At 37.3% G+C, this 18,183-nt stretch overlaps 4 protein-coding genes across 4 annotated transcripts; 3 read left to right on the top strand and 1 right to left on the bottom strand.

Moving 5' to 3' along the window:
- The first annotated feature begins 1,335 nt into the window (after positions 1-1,335).
- LOC110782969 (uncharacterized) lies at positions 1,336-6,566 on the top strand. Its single transcript, XM_021987257.2, has 5 exons — positions 1,336-1,693; positions 3,225-3,537; positions 4,938-5,042; positions 5,144-5,191; positions 6,039-6,566. The coding sequence occupies exons 2-5, from the start codon at positions 3,286-3,288 to the stop codon at positions 6,276-6,278; spliced, it is 645 nt and encodes a 214-aa protein (XP_021842949.1). The 5' UTR covers positions 1,336-1,693; positions 3,225-3,285; the 3' UTR covers positions 6,279-6,566.
- A 1,252-nt stretch (positions 6,567-7,818) lies between these two features.
- Positions 7,819-10,093, top strand: LOC110782967 (pentatricopeptide repeat-containing protein At3g09040, mitochondrial). Its single transcript, XM_021987255.2, has one exon. It carries the CDS (start codon positions 8,102-8,104, stop codon positions 10,091-10,093), a length of 1,992 nt encoding a protein of 663 aa, XP_021842947.1. The 5' UTR covers positions 7,819-8,101.
- An 843-nt stretch (positions 10,094-10,936) lies between these two features.
- LOC110782968 (probable polygalacturonase At1g80170) lies at positions 10,937-17,625 on the top strand. The gene is made up of 9 exons (XM_021987256.2): positions 10,937-11,217; positions 11,322-11,450; positions 11,542-11,712; positions 11,818-11,838; positions 12,088-12,295; positions 12,600-12,681; positions 12,800-12,908; positions 13,317-13,433; positions 17,084-17,625. The coding sequence occupies exons 1-9, from the start codon at positions 10,981-10,983 to the stop codon at positions 17,396-17,398; spliced, it is 1,389 nt and encodes a 462-aa protein (XP_021842948.2). The 5' UTR covers positions 10,937-10,980; the 3' UTR covers positions 17,399-17,625.
- LOC110782966 (FT-interacting protein 1-like) lies at positions 13,584-16,946 on the bottom strand. Its single transcript, XM_021987254.2, has one exon. The coding sequence runs from the start codon at positions 16,202-16,204 to the stop codon at positions 13,799-13,801; it is 2,406 nt and encodes an 801-aa protein (XP_021842946.2). The 5' UTR covers positions 16,205-16,946; the 3' UTR covers positions 13,584-13,798.
- Positions 17,626-18,183: the final 558 nt, after the last annotated feature.

The raw sequence follows: 18,183 nt of genomic DNA, 5'->3' as shown, positions 1-18,183 counted from the left end.
CTACGGAGTACTTCCCTCCATTCTACTCCGTATTTAGTTGTAACAATTAAATTTCACGCTTTTCAATGTATATTTTTTACCATTAATATCTCTAACGCATATAAGTAAAGCTTATAAAATTGACATTGAGAAAATATAAATCGAAATGAATCTAATAATATCTCACGTGACTATATAATTTATATATAATCATCAAAGCTGGTCAAAGAAAAATATATAAATAGTGTAAAAGTAAATTAAACGTTGCAACTAAAAAATTATGAATTATTTATAAGAGAAATAAGCATTATTTGACTTAATTGGTTAAAGTTTTGAAGGCCACATTCATACTCAAAGTTTTCCACTTTTACTTCTAGGTCAACTCTACGAAGGTTAACTTAAAACACCCGAATCAAATACCATCAACATTCCTCTTTTTTTATTGCTCACTTAAGCATATATACTGGTGTTTATGCATGTGATGTGAGCGTGATATTTGATATTGTAATTTTGCAAACAAATGTCATACAAAGTACTTATACAGTTGCTTACATAAATGAAAGGATTCTATATTTTTTTGTTTGAAATGGTTTTTTTTTTCATTTAAATAAATTTAACACGTTAATAAATAATAAGTGTATACTATGTACTTCGTATTTTACAAGGTCAGAAAACGTTGTATGGTCCTTTTTTTTCTTTTTCTTTTTCTTTTTTAAAGCAAGATAAAGTCCCTACTGGACCGGAATTCCGCATGGGTCAACTCGATCTGGGTTAGCAGACTAGACACTTTAAGAGTGAGAATGATAAAGGGATCCCTCCCTTAAAGTGCTATAAGTAGGGCTTGAATCCCCAATCTTTTTAATTGAAAAGTATAATCTTTTCTACTATGTCAAAACATTGCTTGTTACGTTGGATGTTCTTTATGGAACAAGAATTATTGAATTACATAACCTACATTGCTAGCCTGTTACGTACTTCACATACTCCTTATTTCACTCGTTAATTAAGTTGTTAATATGGTACTTATACTCCCTCCTAGGCTCCCTGTGAATAATAAAAAGAGAGAGTAATCCATATTATTACCAATTGAGGTTGGCATGAGTGGTTAAGGGTCTCTTGCTCCTCAACCATTGGGAATGGAAAAAATCTCAACTGGAAGGATGCTGCCCATCGAGGTATCCATTCAAACTCCCACGGGAGATTACCTCGCCGAAGGCGGTGGGAGCTCCTCGTAGTAGAACAAAAAAAAAAGAAAGTAATCCATATACCCCATTCATGAGCATCGAACCTGTAACCACGAGTACCACCGTAGCGGAGATGATTTGATCAACCACCAAACAACATCTCACTGAATAACGACGAGGGCGGGGACTGGAGGTAACAAAATTGTATTCGTACTTCCTACCTAATAAAGCCGGTGCACCGCCCCCACCGAATCAAAAGGGGCTACTTCGCATAAAATTTGATGAATTGAGGATTTGAGGGGCCTTTTACAGATTTTTACTGGTATTTATTCCTTCTACAGAAAATAAAAATTACGGAGTATTTAGATAGGCACCCCTCAGCAAGTTTACAAATTTATATATATACACACCCTTCAACTTCAGTTTCTCTCTTTTCTCGATTCCTCCAGCTAAAAGCGAATATTTTGGAGGAGGGGGGTTGCAATCATCATATTCAAGGACTTCCCAATTATTACTCAAATTGTAATCCTGTAAGAATTGTTCCCTTTTCATTCCTTTTCAAAATTTCAGCTTTTTTCATGTACAAGTTTGTTAATTTTATTCAATTATTATTAATAATCTCAATTATGTTTGAGCGAGTGAATTGCATAGTTTTTCCTGTTTTAATTGCTCCTCAATATAGTCTAAATTATTGATCATCCAATTGGGATTTGTTTACTGTATTTTGTAAGTAGGATTTGGTAGGTGGTTTTATTTGGAGGATCTTCTCATATCATCTAAATTGTGGATTGTTGAATTGTGTAATTTGAAGATTTTCTGGGTTTGATTGGTTTGTTCAGTGTTTTGCTTTATTTGTTGGGTCTTTTTTTTTGTTTTTTTTGTATATTTGATGTTTCTATGTTCTTTACCGTACAAGTTCTGAAAAGTTTGAGAATAAGTTTGTGTGTTGATTCCACTGTCTTTACCTTCCTAGGGTGTCTTGCAATTATGGTAAAATCATTGCAATTTGCACTTTGTACAGTGTTATATTCGAGTTTACCGAATACATACCGGATTCTTGTTGTTGACAGTGACATGAATTTGTGTTTGGATCCATATAAGTTGTTGTATGATGTGGATTAAATACAGATTGCTACGTTTTGTGAGTGTGGAATTGATGTTCAGAGTTTATTACCTTATCTGTACAGCTCTAAGGATACGTTGCCTTTGCGGCTTTTCTTTATTGGGGCTGTACCGAATTGGGTTACAGATGCTGCTATATCGTCTTAGGTAGATTATTGGACAGAGTTGTTGCATTAAGACTAAATTTTATGGTTTGAAGCACATACTACTATTAGATTAATATTACGGAGAGTGCTAAAAGTGGTAACAGAGAACTGATTGATAGTGTTACCTCTGATAACGCGGGAAATGCGTTGAATGTTGAATACAGGACGTGTGTTTCATTGAAATCGAGTGCAGAGCGCCAGCGACTGATAAATCTGTGTCGCTGATTATTTTTGCAAATGGAACAAACAAGTTCCTTTATTATTTTGGAATGCCTTGTGTGTCTGTCTGATGCTGAGCTCTTAATTTGCTTTTCTGTCACTCTTTTTGTACATGTTGGTGCTCCCCATCTTGTTTTGGTAAATTTCAGTTATTTGCATCACTATAGTCTGATCACTACATGAAATCATGCATTGGTGTTAGCTCGTTTGACTACTAGGATTCCTCCTGAATAAGGTTTACTAAGTTCTGAGTTGTACAAGGAGAAAAGCGTATAAGATCAGAATAGCATGGCTGTGATAGTCAGTAATCAGTATTAGTTCAAGTGATTATCCATTTGAATAATGGCTTGTTCTCAGAGATCTTACATAACCTCTGCTATGATCATCAAAATTGGTTGAACAGAGTGCATGAAACAGGGCCAAGTGTTCTTTCTTTTCCCTGACCCCGGCATGGTCACATACAAGTATTAGCTATAAGTGCTTATTTACTCTGTTCACAAAGTGAGTTTCCATCAGTTTCTAGCGATCGTTAATCTAATAGCAGTTTGCTTCTTGAATACTGTTTTTCCTGTAGGTTTTTCTTGGAATTTCATCCTTGATAAAGAATTGGGAATTGTTGTGTTCGCAAGGTGGACATGGGATCAGAAGGACCTAAGAATATCACATGCCATGTTACTGGTTTCAAGAAATTTCAAGGAGTATCAGAGAATCCAACGGAAACCATTGTTAGTAACTTGAATGAGTATGTTTCGAAAAATGGCCTTCCTACTGGGGTGAAACTTGCAAGTTGCACAATTCTTGAGACAGCCGGTGAGGGGGCGAAACCAGCTCTTTTCGAGTTGTTTGAGAGAGCTGCCCCTAATCCTGACAATGAATCAGTTGTGTGGGTGAGTCTTCACTTGCATAGTTGCATGGATTCTAGAATTGATTGCCTTAACTTTCTACGCAGCTATATGCCTATATTAGGTATTTACCGTACTATCATCTTTGCAACAGCAATGAATTTGAGAAATACATCCAAATATCTGTTTTTTATTGGTATATCATGAGCATGTTGTAGCTGACATCTAATTCACTGATTGTCTAATTTATGATTGGTTTGATGGGAACAAGTGTATTGTCCGGGAAAGTTTGAGTCTAACCCCCTTTTTTTTTGTGATTGTAATGATTGCCGATCTTCCATGAACTTATTATTGATTGTTTTTGTGTGATTGTAGTGATTGCCAATCTTCCATGAACTTATTGCTTGGTTTTGTGTGAACATGTAGGACTCGCTTGTACTTTCCATTTGGGCAATTGTTAAATGCAATAAAATAAAAAGGCTCCTTTACTTAGTCTAACACACTATGAAAAACGTTGCGATGTGAATATGTGATGATTTCTTTGTGCAATTTTGCTTATTCTAATGGTGCTGTCTTGTTTTTCCAATGAAGTAGTTAAAGCAAACCAAGAAAAGGAGAGGATGGGTAACTACTCCCTCCGTTCCACATTAATTGTTACACTTTCTTTTTTCGTGCGTCCCAGATTAGTTGTTACACTTTCCTTTTCCGTGCGTCCCAGATTAGTTGTTACACTTCTAAATTAGGAATGACCCCACAATTATTATATTGTCTCTCTCTTCCCACTAAATTTTATTTTGTCCCCACATCCTCTCTCATTCAATTAAAAAAATACTCCACCAACTCCTATCACATCTACTTTTTCAATAAAATAACAATTGATAACCAAACAACCACTTATCACCTAAAACTTTGTGCAAAGGTAAGTGTAACAACTAATCTGGGACGGAGGGAGTATTAAAAAATGTACTCTACTCCTCCATCCCAAAAGTATTGTCCACCTTTATATTTTTGGCTCGCTCCATTTTCAAGGTGGGATAAGGGGAGAATTGTTAATCAAGTTTATGTAGAAACATAAAAGCAATGATGTATGGTCTTTCACTAATAATAATGCAGTAATAACCCGTTTTCGAAATAAAATTGTCGAATTGTCCCTGATGTTAATGGGAATCATCTACTCCTCTGTCCAGTTTAAGCATTATGTCCAGCTTCTCGAGGCACAGAACTTATCATCAAAAATATTTGTGACAATGTTCTGTAAAGTAAATAGGTAAATGATGTTCTTGTACGGAGTACTTCTTACAATCACTGCCATAAGTACGACCAGTAATATGCTAAATATAGTTCCTTTCAGTAGTGGTTTGCTTAATTGTCCCTGTTTATGGAGACAGTATCCTTATATTGACTTGAATATACCATGTCATTGACTTTTTGGCTGCTATTTCCAGCTTCATTTGGGAGTGAATAGTGGTGCCCAAAAGTTTGCACTTGAACGTCAAGCGTTCAATGAAGCAACATTTCGCTGTTCTGATGAGCTCGGGTGGCAACCACAGGTAGATAAGATTCTTCTCTTCCCCCTCACCACTCTTGTCATTATTAGCAATGTAGCTTGGTTTATATTCAAGTTTATTAATCATTATCTTTCTTCTTTCAGCAAGTACCAATAGTCCCAGATGATGGGGAAATATCTAATACGAGACAGGTAACTGCCAACATGTGATTTGTTTTTATCTGTTTAATATGGTAATAAGGCTTTGACATATATGCATATTTCCTTGTGTTATATGCTGTAGAAAGAAAAAAGGTTATATTAAGGACTAGCTGGTAAAACATAAGTTAAAATGATCATCCTGGTCGGTTTGAATTGCTGTGTCCAGACTCACTGTTGGAATCTGAAAAGATGACAATAACTTTTAGTATTGATTTATTTCTAACTGGAACTTGACCTGAGCCAAGTACTCTGAGCCGGAAAGAAAGAGTTAGATCCTCTTTTGGAGATGAAATACGGCAGTGTTCTAAAATCTGTTACTAGTTCTGATTCCAGGTCTAGGCTTGACACCCTGATAGTTCTAAGGAGTTCATTTCGCTTCTATCTATAAATAATTTCTCGGAAAGGGCATTTTAAGGAAGTATAAGCTAATCCCAACATGTGGATTAGGATTTCATGCACAAACCGTAGAAATGACCTTTGTGCCCTTGTGTGTGGATGTCCAGTCCATGTATTTTGCACCATGGACCGAGGGCAGATAAGATGGGCATCATTGGGTATTGACGTATGTCACGTATTGTAGGAGGATTTATTGCCACAATTCACTAATATTTAAGTTTAAGTTGTATGAAAATAAGGCGTGCCACCCTGAGTCAAGCAACAAGTCCCTTCTCATGGCATGCATATGAACGTAACAACTTTGGGGAAAGTAAGGTTCTAGAGAGAGATAGAATGGGGAGAATGAGGATCTTACTAAATTGACATTTATACACGTACACCGTTGTCCCAACAACTTTTTTCCTAATATACTTGATATCTTTTTCTTTTTACATGGATGAAGACTACATGCTCGGTGGAGGCTATTCAAAGTTTGTTGAAGAAGAAAGGCTTTGATGTAATGATCTCAGATGACGCTGGTCGTTTTGTATGTAATTACGTGTACTATCACTCCGCGAGGTTTGCAGAAGCCAGAGGCCACAAATCCCTTTTCGTGCATGTTCCCCTTTTCTCTAAGATCGATGAAGAAACACAGATGCGTTTCATTACCTCCCTCCTCGGGGCTATAGCAGCTACCTGTTGATACTTATTGGCCGAAGCTAGCTCTTATTAGAGAAGATTTTTAAGCTAGGCTTGCATTTATGTTGTATACTAGTGTGCCCATGTTTATGGTTACCCATCAAAAAAAACTGTAGTATGTGATAACTATTCTTTGCCTCGCTTGCGGCTTGTTAGCCATGGAAGTATGGAACTGAAGTTCCTCTTTTTGTTTATCAAGAGATTTTGCATCAGAGTATGTAGAATTACGTAAAGAACCTTAAATGTTAGTACTATATTTCCTCCGTTTATTTATAGGAGATTTTGCATGAAAGTATGTAGAATTACTTAAAGAACCTTAAATGTTAGTACTGTATTTCCTCCGTTTCTTAATAGATGCATTGTTTTAAATACTAATTTAGAATTTTGAGATACGGAGGAAGTTTGTCCTGTAATTGCTTGAAACATATCTTAGTTTGTAAAATCTTGCACACAAATGTCTAGGAGGCACAATGTCCACTCTAATCACAAGATATAATAATCAGTTTTTCTTATGTATTTGTGAAAAATGGGCTTAACGCTTAATATCACTTTCAAGTCACCTTATGTCGCATAACGATCTAATTGAAAAAGGCCGAGTTTATATGAGATGAGAGAGAGTAATAAAATTAGGGTTGGTGTACTAAATTCGGCGCACAAGATAAGAGAGAGTAATAAATTAGGGTTGGCGTTGTCTTACCTGATAAGAGAAAGAGTAATAAAATTAGGGTTGGCGTACACAAAATACACCATGTAAGACTTGTCAATTAAGTTTCAAAGGTCTTGCACGTTTTGACCACTTAAAAGAGTTATGACTATTTAGAAGTTGTTATGCGTGTATTTCCTTACACTGCTGTCTGCTTATGTTTTGCCAAATCCACCGTCCACTAAAAAAGAAGGTTGCTTCTGTTTGTGCTATAATGGATTAATGGTAGTTAGTTGTAGTAATGAATAAAGAAAGTAATCAAAGATCAAATCATGGGGAGTTGACAAACTACCCAACTAACCAATCCTTGTAGTCTATAAGTCTAACAAGCAATTTAAGGTGGCCATTTGTAATGAATGGTTGGTTATTCAAGTGGAAAAGTCAACAATGGTATGTTTTAATATTTCTATGCAATATGATATTATCGGTCAGGTCTTGGTCTATCGATTAAAATTGAGAGTCTAGTTAAGATAATTCATAAATTCGAATGAGTCCACGTGCCTTGGCCTGAACGGGCCTATCCCACTTCACACATGTCGGGCTGGGCTGTGCCGAAAATTTCAATAGCGCAGTCCAGGTACGGCCCACGCCCATGTGCCTAAGCCTAATTTCACCAAATCTAATGTGTTTTGTCGTGTTGGGTCATATTTGTAATTCAGGCCCAGTCCATGACCACGATTTTATAATCGTATCAATTGTATCAGGTTCCAACTCAGTGCCATCTTTATACCCTAATATATAATCCAAATTGCGCCTTTACATGTTTCATAGTATTAATTTGATGATTCTTTTTACCTCCTAACCAATATATTTACTTTTATTGAGCATTTTTTTTTTCCCACTTTTATTGAGGATTTGAGCACATCTTATTCCCAATTTACCATTAGTAGCTTCCTACAAACTAGTAAAACACACGGAGTATGAGCAACAAATGAAAAAAAAATCACACATTTGACATTTCCCTCCATTCTTCTAATCAAGTATAGTTACAAAAGATGATAAAGAAAATGGAGGATTTGAGCATAATTAGCAAATTGATTACCAGCTCTTATGTCTTAATTCTTTTTTTTGGTGCTTCTTATGTCTTAATTCTTAATGGTGTGTCTGATTAATGTATAAACAAAATGCAATTTATAAAACAACTATCAAATCCCCAGAATATTGGGAGCTTATTAAAACTCTCAAATAAACGGAAAATCTGTGCGTTTTTCCGGCGCTTGCATCTTGATTCCTGCTACAAGACTGACACATCTGATCTAATCTTTTCTAACAATCGTGCAATAGATGATCACATCAAATCAGGGTCTTTAGACTATGCCCACCAACTGTTCGACGAAATGTCTGTTCGGGATGTTGTTTCTTGGAATTTGCTAATTTCTGGGTACAAACGCTATGGATTACCAGGGAAAGCGTTTGAATTGTATTCTGAAATGTTATCTCAAGGTTTTGCAGAAAGCCCATCAACGTTTTCTTGTGTTATGAGCATTTGTAGTAACAATGGGTTTTATTTTGAGGGGATTCAAGTACATAGTAGAGTGATTTCACTTGGGTTTTGTGGGAACTTGTACATTGGGAGTTCTATCGTTGATCTTTATGTGCAAATGGGGTTTGTTGATGATGGGTTGAAAGTTTTGAATGAAATGCCAGAGAGGAATGTTGCTGTTTGGAATTTGGTTTTTCGAGGATTTTGTAAATTGGGTATGTGGGATGAGATTATAAGGTGTTTTCCTAGAGTTAAATTTGATGGGGTTATGTTGAATGGTCTTATGGTTTGTTATTTGCTTCAGGGTTGTTGTAATGGGAACTTTGTGATTCAAGGAGAACAGTTGCACTGCTTAGCTCTCAAGGCTGGGTTGGTTGAATCGGATCGGTTTGTTGCTAATGCGTTGGTGGATTTTTACTCTGCTTGCGGGACTTTGAGTGACGCTAGCAAATCGTTTGAAATTATTCCTTATGATGCCGTGATTTCATGGAATTCGATAGTTTCTGCATATGCTAATAGTGGGGTGTTGTCTGATGCACTTGAACATTTTGTGAGGATGCACTATTGGAGTATGAAACCATCTGTGCGTTCATTTGTTGCGCTCTTGAATTCGTGCAGCAAAAGTGAGAATCTTTTTTTGGGAACACAGTTGCATTGTTTTGTTCTGAAACTGGGTTTTGATTGCGGAAGCATCCATGTTCAGTCTGCTCTAATTGATATGTATGGGAAATGTTACGAGATTGAGAGTTCGTTTAATATATATGAGGAGTGCACTTGTAAAACTATGGAGTGCTGCAATGCTCTTTTGACATCTATGTTACATTGTAGTTATGCTGAAGAGGTGGTTGAGTTGTTTAAATTCATGGGTTATGAGGGAATTAGATTTGATGAATTCTCCTTGTCCACCACACTGAAAGCATTGTCGGGATCTTCCTATATGAGTTTATCAAGTTGCACATTGCTTCATTCTCTTGCTATTAAAATTGGATTCGAATCTCATAACGTGGTCTCTTGTTCACTAATTGATACATATTCCAAATTGGGACAGGTTGATCATTCACGCGGTGTTTTTGAGGGTCTATGTTCACCCAATGTTGTCTCCTTCACATCAATTGTAAATGGTTATGCCTGTAATGGATTAGGAAAAGAGTGCCTGAAATTGCTCGAAGTGATGTTCCAAAAGGGTTTAAAACCAGATAGAGTGACGTTCTTGTGTGTCTTGACAGGGTGCAACCATTCAGGTTTAGTAGAGGAAGGAAGAAGGGTTTTTGAGTCCATGAAATCACTCCATGGTATTGAACCAGATCCGAGGCATTATTCATGCATGGTTGATCTCTTAGGCCGTGCAGGGTTGGTATGTGAAGCTGAAGAATTGTTAAAGCTGTCACTTATAAGGGACAGTTCTTTAATGTGGAGCTCATTACTGAGAAGTTGTAGGATACACAAGAATGTTGTTGTTGGACAAAGAGTTGCAAAACGGTTGGTGGAGCTTGAACCAGGAAATTCTGGAGTGTGCCTGCAAGTCTCAAACTTTTATCTTGAAGTTGGAGATTCTGAATTGTCCATGCATTACAGAGACATCTGGATAGCAAGGCAATCAGGCAGGGAGATTGGTCACAGCTTTATCGTTTGAATTGTGGTAATGTCACAGAAAGCCGTGAAAGTCCATCAAATTGCAGCATTTTTATAGAATAGTACCTGGGTTTTTAGAGTTTTGATGAGCCTGGACCAACTATCCATCTCAAAATAGAAAGTTTTTTTTTGGCTTCAGAACTCGGGACTCAGGAAAGTAGCACCCCAGAAGTTGTTCCAGTTTGGAAGAGTATGAATTACTTAAATGGTTGACCTTAACTTAGACCTATAGATTTATCCATTTCTGGTTTTCTAGTGTATGATCCTTTAGCATCACTCACATTTTTACAATTGCTGGGTATTGGATTGCCTGATAATGTCAAAAAGTATAACTCCCTTCACCCCTAAGTAATAGGTCATGCTTGATTTGGGGTCATTTTTAAGGTTCTGAGTTAAAAGTACCGTAATCATCCTTCACTTTTTCATAGATTTACAGTGTCACAATACCAATGCAGGCTATCTTTGGAATCTTAGTTAATGGTAATATTATGGGCAATTTGGGAAAGTTTGAAAATCAACTTCCCAAATTCTGGAAATGGCCTATACTTGGACGGCCTAAAATAGAAAAGTTACCTATTATGTAGGGACATAAAGAAGGAGTACATATATATATCCAGTGCTAGTGGAGAATCTCATAAACTTTTTTGACTGGTGAAACTACAGTTTATTGGTTTAAGAGTAAAGCAAAGATATGTAAAAGAAATTTCACTTAAACTTGAAGTGTAGGCATGGAGAAAGTGTTGGCACTTCATCTACTTTCAAGTCAAGCCAGATTGATTTCCACAAATCTCTTCATTTTGAGTGCTAATCTATGCATATAAATGCAAACTCAGTGTCTGTTCATAAATTATCCTACTATAATTTTCTAATCACACAAACTCAAAAATTATGGAAATATTTTTTGTTCTTTTCCTTAGCTTATTGATCACAGTTCATGGGATTGCAGAATATGGTGTACATGACAAGATTGCTATGCTTGGAGAACTTGAAAGCTTTGACACTTATGAAGAAGATGAAGTAGAAGATTTTGAAATGCCTTCATGGACCAGTACTAATTCTGCGCATGTTCTTGTGAATGTCGATAGCTTTGGTGCTGCTGGAGATGGAACTTCTGATGATACCCAGGTTATTATCAAGTGGCTTGGAGATTCATTGATTTGATGATCTTTATACCTACATGTTCAAGCTAACACTTGCTTTACTCTTATTTTTCTATGAACTTTTTTCAGGCTTTCTTAAGTGCATGGAAGCAGGCTTGTTCTATGCAAAAATCTGTCCTATTAGTTCCTGAAGGACGTCGTTATCTTGTTAATGCAACAAGATTTGAAGGACCCTGTGCTGGTAGATTAGTTGTTCAGGTAAGTTTTTATCCAGAAATGTCAATATGTCTGTTCTCCATTCTAGTTGTGAAAATTATTTATTCGCTGCTTTTGTTTGCTTGGAGTGCAGATTGATGGTACAGTAGTTGCACCAGGAGAACCGAATGACTGGGATCCAAAATTTTCCCGGAGCTGGTTGAATTTTCACAACTTGACAAGTGTCCTTTTCCAAGGAAAAGGGGTCATTGATGGGTCAGGCAGTAAATGGTGGGCTGCATCCTGCAAAAAGAACAAGACCAATGTAACTCTTTGTCGTCCTCTGAATTCTTTTCTACTGACTGATAGAATTGATTGTGTTATGTACTGATCTAAATTTTTGTTTTCTCAAATTTCCTTGATCTTACAGCCATGTAAAGGAGCACCTACAGTACGTATCCCTTCTGTTGGAACTTTTTATTTTGTTTATTTATTTATTTTGGATTGCGGGTAGATTCTACAAAAAATGTGAATCTGGAAGAATCTAGATATGATTCACTTTAGTAAAATTGTAAAAATGGAAATGGGGTGGGAGTTGCTGTTCTTGTAGTTTTTTTTAAACAAGTTATACACATAATGTAATTATTGGAATCTATAGGTTGCATCTAACAACGATTCGTTGTATTTTTTTTTGCTGAAGGCACTAACAATAGAATCAAGCTCTTCGATAAGGGTCAAGGGTTTGACTATCCAGAACAGCCAACAGATGCATTTTGTTATTTCCCACTGTGATTCTGTGCGAGTGTCCAATGTGCTAGTTTCGTCACCAGAAGACAGTCCTAACACTGATGGGATACATATCACTGGATCAACAAATGTTGCTCTTCTTGACTGTAAAATTGGAACAGGTATTATTAACCTTGAACTTCTCTGTGCCTCCTCTGTTCATAGATGTTGCTGCTATTATTTTTTAAACCTGCTATAAATGAATACTTGGGGTGATAAGGGATTTATACTGTAATTGAAGACTTGAAGTACGGAGTAGTTTCTTAAATGTTGTTCTTCTGAAAAACTTTCACATGCTAGCTTGTCCAAGTGCCACCTGGAAATAAGTGTGCACAGTGCACTATGTTATATATATATGCCCCATAAAACATTACTTGATCTAAGTATGCTAACTAGCTATTATTTGTGTTGACACGTGTTCACTAGGGGATGATTGTGTTTCAATCGTCAATGCCAGTTCAAGTATCAAGATGAAGAAAATTTATTGTGGTCCTGGGCATGGAATTAGGTATTTCCTTGAACGATTAGATGTTCTAAGTTCTAACAAGTTTATCACAACCTTGGTGACATAATTCCTTAAAATCTTGGCTATTCTGTTTTTTCACTAACTGATTTTGCTACTACAGCATAGGAAGCCTTGGTAAGGATAACTCAACTGGCATTGTCACAAAAGTTGTCCTGAGTGGAGCATTTATAAGGGGTGCAAGTAATGGACTCAGGATTAAGACTTGGCAGGTAATCATGATATTATGAAATACAGATATACTTTACAAAATATGAAAAGAGAATATCTTAAATAGGAAAAAGGTCAAATCTTGATGTGCCATTCCTTCTGGTAATTTTGAGAACAGAAGAATAATGAACCAGACAATTAAGAAGAAAACAATGTATTTCAAAGAACTGACTTAATGTCTTCAAGTGACAATATGATATTGCTGCTTGTATGACAATATGACATGATACATTCCTATTTTCTCCCTTATTCCAATCGTAAACCCTTGTTCTAAAATTTGAATTTACTTTGGAGTTTTGGACCTATTCATATATGCTCTGGTACCTTTTCTGAAACTACCTTTTGAATCTTTCTTTAAGTTTCAGTCATTAGACCTTGAATATCGTCTCCTATTTAACTAATTAATGTAGGGAGGATCTGGCTATGTCAAAGCAGTACGCTTTGAAAATGTGATGATGGAAGACGTTGCAAATCCTATAATTATAGATCAATTCTATTGTGACTCACCAAATGCTTGCGGAAACCAGGTAACTTCTTGGTGTCCATTCTTTTCGTTGCTATTGCATTAGAGATTTTATATGTTTCCTGTTTGAGTAAACCGGCCTCAGCCCTCATGTGTTTTCCATATACGAAGTAGAAGACAAAATTCTCTAGTATCTTGTCCAAATATAAAATACTTGATAATCCTACATTTCATTTTCAAAAATAGGGTAAAGGTTCTGTCTCTCTTGTTAAACAAAAAATACACTTTCATATAAATAAAAGAAGTGAATCATACTTATATCTTGGAAACATATGGATCTTTGATAAGATCCTAATTGGAATAACCGAAATTGAAATACAAATTGAAATTGAAGGCGCATTATATATCCAATAGACTAGCTTCTATTGCTTAAAGCAAGCTGTCAGCTCGAGAAGGCAATCTCTTGAAAAAATTGTTAGGAACAGAAGGCAGCTTGCTTCTGAACTTGGGATGCCTCAGCATGTAAAGCCCTGCTACTAGAGCAATCACTCTGAATGGAGTCACATACAGTAGCACTGCTGCAGAAAGGGAGAACATTATATATAAGCTTGTCGCTCTTGGATCCCGCCAGCTCAGCAAGGATTGGAATCTCTCCCCTTGAGTCGCCAAGTCACCCACCACTGTTTGAATTCTTCCAGCCACACTTCTAAGCCGATCATACCTCATCCTAACAATTTCATGTGGCCTTGAAGTAGGAAATGTGTCAAATTCTTCATCAAGTTCATCTGGATGTACTGCTTCTGCCCATGAAAGTTTGTTATCCATATGGGGTGGGTTGCGTGGGCGGAACCTATAGTTCCATAGACCAATAAAGAACATGTAGAGGCACATTGTTGGTAGTATCAATTCCGGGTACCATATCAATATCAAGAACAGAATGTGTACTAAGACTGAAGTAATAGGATTTTTCCAATGGCAAACATCACCAAACCACCGGCTTATTGATATTGTGCCTGACAGAATTGACATGATTCTGAAGAAATTAGCTTTGCTTCTTCGCATACTCCACAGGTGTGAATCCACATCTAACATGTATTCCACCACCTCCTTTCTCAATGGTGGTTCAGCTCTGCCTAGTCTTGCTGCCACTATGTTCATAGCTTGGAATCTAAGGCTATCTATTTGGTTGACTGTGAAAGGGTGGAGGTAATGCATTTTAGGGAGCAAGGGATGGCCATACATGTAAATCATGTTGGCTAGGGAGAGGCTGGTGAATCTAACTGCTAGCTGGAGTTCTCCCATCTTCTTTACCCCACCTGGATGCAGAACAAGGAGAGGATAGGAATTTGCATAAACACGGTGAGACTCGAGCGTTGATAGTCTAATTCTTACCTTTCCTATTCTTGAATCTCTAGCTGAACTAGCCGCAGTACCCTGCTTCTCAGATCCACCCAAATGGCAATTGTCAAACACTCCCAGTGTTATTACTGTACATGGGTCATAAACTTCCCATGTGTATTGCTCATTCCATTTAGGAACAAAGGAATCTAGAATCGTTCTAGTCCGAACCCATTTCTGACCATATTTTGCAACACAGTAAGCATCTGTCGTGCCTCTACCGTCCTTTGTCTTCATAGGAAGAAGACCCTGAGCACCTAAAACACCCATTTCCAAAATCCCTACTGGTGGCTTCCAAAGTTGGCGTGCTGTTGGGCGTGTGTCACTGACATACATTGTTGATTCATCCAATACATGGTAACCACCCTCAAGACAGACTCTAAGGTGAACTCTGCTGGAAAATTTCTGCTCCATCCTCCTATCAGCTTCCATGACTCCAAACCCAAATTTCTCTAGGTTGAACCAGCGAGAAAGAACTGGCCTGTGGTCAAGCCGTTTCTCAAAGATGTTGACTGGTAGAATTATCTTGCCTAGCACATCATCTTTTGCTGGGTGAACACGATCCTCAACAGTGAGGACTAACTGCTCTTCAAAGGGTTCAGCAACTACAAAAACCAAATCCTCATTCCAAATCGGATTCATATTGTTGGGTGGACTTATTTTACTCCTCAAAACTTGGTTCCCAACTTGTACTTTCACAAGAATTTCTGGAGCTCTACTCCTATCATTTGGAATCACATCCTGAGCTTCAATCACATTCACTCTTAGGTACCACAATTTCGGGGTCATGTAAACTTTAGATCGAATGCTAAATAGCCCCTCTCCTTGAACAAAGGCTGTTTCTGTATGCCATGCCTCTGGAAAGGCTTCATCAGCTTGCGTGCCCATCCAAACAGCCAGCATGATCTCCCCCATTACCTTCCCCTGTCCTCGGCGATCCTCCAACCTGTACCATTGAGGTGCCAACGGGCTATCAGGTGGGACCCTGGTTGGGACCTCACTTAGGTCAAACACCACCCTTCCTATGTAATCATCCCTCCCTACCGTCTCTCTCTCCTTTAAAAAGATTTCCAATGCAGATGCTTGGATACGTTCCTTTGAGAAAGCGAAAACCTGGTTCCATTCCGGATTCCTTTTGTTCTCGAAATGCTTGGTCCGCCCTTTATAGTTCCCTAGCTTGACTTCTACATAAGGATCACAGCTTCCAGTGACACCACTGTGGGGAAGATCTTTGGCTTTCACCACTCGAACATAAAGATAGTGTGTTTGCTCAACAAGATCATAAGTACTACTTTTCTCTCCACTATTCATCCATGCTCGTCCACCATAGCCTCCTCCTCCACTGGGCCACCGTTCTCCCAGCTGAGGGCTAGCATCTTTCAGCTTGTAGTCATTGTCGTGGCTGACAGTGCCTCCTCGTTGCTTGAGGCGGATCATAGTTGTTGAATGTTTTTGGGAGTTGCAGCTGTTTTTTTGGGTGTCAGATTAGTTTTCTTTGGAACAAAGGAAGTAGTGGATTGGTTTTTGTGGTCATACAATGAGTTTCTATTGGGGATCTGTGATGAACTTCCTCTCTTTTTTTTTGTTCTCTTACTATACAGTTATTAACTGCAATAGATTTCACTGAAATGGAAGTGTAGCAACTGGATGTAAGTGGGGTTGGGATATTTTTCGAGGTTTTTGGTTTGGCTTCTCCGGTAATGAAAACCAACTCTTCCACTAGTGTAGCTGATACTTTGGTATATTGTGTTAGATTATGGGAGAGTGTGATCTGTAGCTCCATCTTCATGGTCCTTTTACTTTCCGTTGTTGCACCTGAAAGAAGCTATTAAGGAATCGCTTCTGTACAAGAAATCTGAAACTCAATTCACAAGCAAGGAAGTTATGCCTAAGAAAAAGCAAGCTTAGTTAAGCAAAGAATCTCAAATGCTGTACTGATATAGTGTTACCCTTCCCTCTCTAATACTACAGCAGTTCTGCTCTGATGATTGAATAAAATAGCACTTTGGTCAAGAATCCATGTGCTTACTAATTTAAGCTCCTAGATAATGATTAATATAGGAAAGCAAGGAAACTCCAGCTGAAATAGACCTTTTTATAGCATTTCCTTTGAAAAGGGAAAGCGTGTTTTTGCTTCTTTTTTCTTCATTTTATTAAGGTCGAAAAGGTATCCATTCAATGGAAGCAAGAATTTATGTAATGATGTGTCTTTCTTTCGTTTTTCTTCTTTCCATATTTTAACTTTCCCCCTTTTCTAGTTTATGATCACATGATCAAGTTGCCTAATCTTTTCTTGATTTCCTTTTGGTTTTTCAGTCGACTGCTGTGCAAATTAGTCAGGTGATGTACCGGAATATTACTGGAACTACAAAGAGCAAAGAAGCCATGAAGTTTGCTTGCAGCGACTCGGTTCCTTGCAGGAACATTGTTCTCTCTAATATTGACTTGCACAAGAAGGATGGCACAGCAGAGACATACTGTAACTCTGTTACTGGTTTTGGTTTCGGAACAATCAATCCCTCAGCTGATTGCCTTACCTCCAATGACAAAGATTATTCCAATCCTGATGACATGAAAATTTCCCAACTCGGGGAATCGATTGAAGATCACATAGTTCATACAGAGCTGTGATTTTGCTTCCATCATATTATTATAGGTACTAATATAGCAGCTTAGTAATGGGTTTATTAAACTCAAATGGTATTTTAAATGATGTAGAATACATACTTTAGGGAAAGGTGTTAGTTCCATTTCTAAAATTTTAAGTTTTCCTATTTTCTTTTTCTGATTTGGATTGTAATGATGCAATAGCAATATCTTATTTGTAATTGATTGTTATTATTGAAGCATTATTGAAAGATTGTGTTATTGAATTTGTTGGTGAGAATGAAAATTTATCGCTTCAATCGTAGTTCAACTTATGTAGCACAAATTCACAAAAGCTGTATGTATATCAAGGGTTTGTTGTGAGAATAGTGAAACATCCGGGGACTTGAGGCCAGATTTTATATTTCAGTTAACAAGAGCTAAAAGTGTCCGTATGACCGAAAGGAATTGGGGGTGAAGTAGGATTCGGATGCCTTTGCTTAAAGAGGAGGCAAAGTACTACTAGTGTATAATAATAGAAAGGGAATTTTAAAACAATCATAAAAGACAAGTTCACTTAATTAAATTACAGTTAGGTTATATATTAGGATTGTAAGTTGTAACGGATAAGTTAAGAGACCTTCAACTTGATACTTGTGTGTGTAAAGTTGTAAACTACTTAGGTCCTGTTCTTTTTGGCTTAATTTCAGCTTCAGGACTTATTTGACAGTTCAGTTCAGTTCAGTTCAGTTCAGGAGCATTCAGTTCAGTTAGTTCAGTTCAGTTCAGTTCAGGAGCATTCAGTTCAGTTCAGTTCAGTTCAGTTCAGG

The sequence above is a fragment of the Spinacia oleracea genome, chromosome 1, assembly GCF_020520425.1.
Source record: "Spinacia oleracea cultivar Varoflay chromosome 1, BTI_SOV_V1, whole genome shotgun sequence".
Classification (NCBI taxonomy): Eukaryota; Viridiplantae; Streptophyta; class Magnoliopsida; order Caryophyllales; family Amaranthaceae; genus Spinacia; species Spinacia oleracea.
This window is presented reverse-complemented; position numbering and strand designations above follow the sequence as displayed.

Bases quoted from the DNA above. Each gene is read 5' to 3' on its own strand.
- LOC110782969 (XM_021987257.2), top strand. From the start codon at position 3,286: ATGGGATCAGAAGGACCTAAGAATATCACATGCCATGTTACTGGTTTC. The intron at 5,043-5,143 runs GTAGATAAGATT...TTCTTCTTTCAG, and splicing joins AGCTCGGGTGGCAACCACAG to CAAGTACCAATAGTCCCAGA. The intron at 5,192-6,038 runs GTAACTGCCAAC...ACATGGATGAAG, and splicing joins AAATATCTAATACGAGACAG to ACTACATGCTCGGTGGAGGC.
- LOC110782967 (XM_021987255.2), top strand. From the start codon at position 8,102: ATGCAATTTATAAAACAACTATCAAATCCCCAGAATATTGGGAGCTTA.
- LOC110782968 (XM_021987256.2), top strand. From the start codon at position 10,981: ATGGAAATATTTTTTGTTCTTTTCCTTAGCTTATTGATCACAGTTCAT. The intron at 11,713-11,817 runs GTAACTCTTTGT...TTGATCTTACAG, and splicing joins GCAAAAAGAACAAGACCAAT to CCATGTAAAGGAGCACCTAC. The intron at 13,434-17,083 runs GTAACTTCTTGG...TTGGTTTTTCAG, and splicing joins CAAATGCTTGCGGAAACCAG to TCGACTGCTGTGCAAATTAG.
- LOC110782966 (XM_021987254.2), bottom strand. From the start codon at position 16,204: ATGATCCGCCTCAAGCAACGAGGAGGCACTGTCAGCCACGACAATGAC.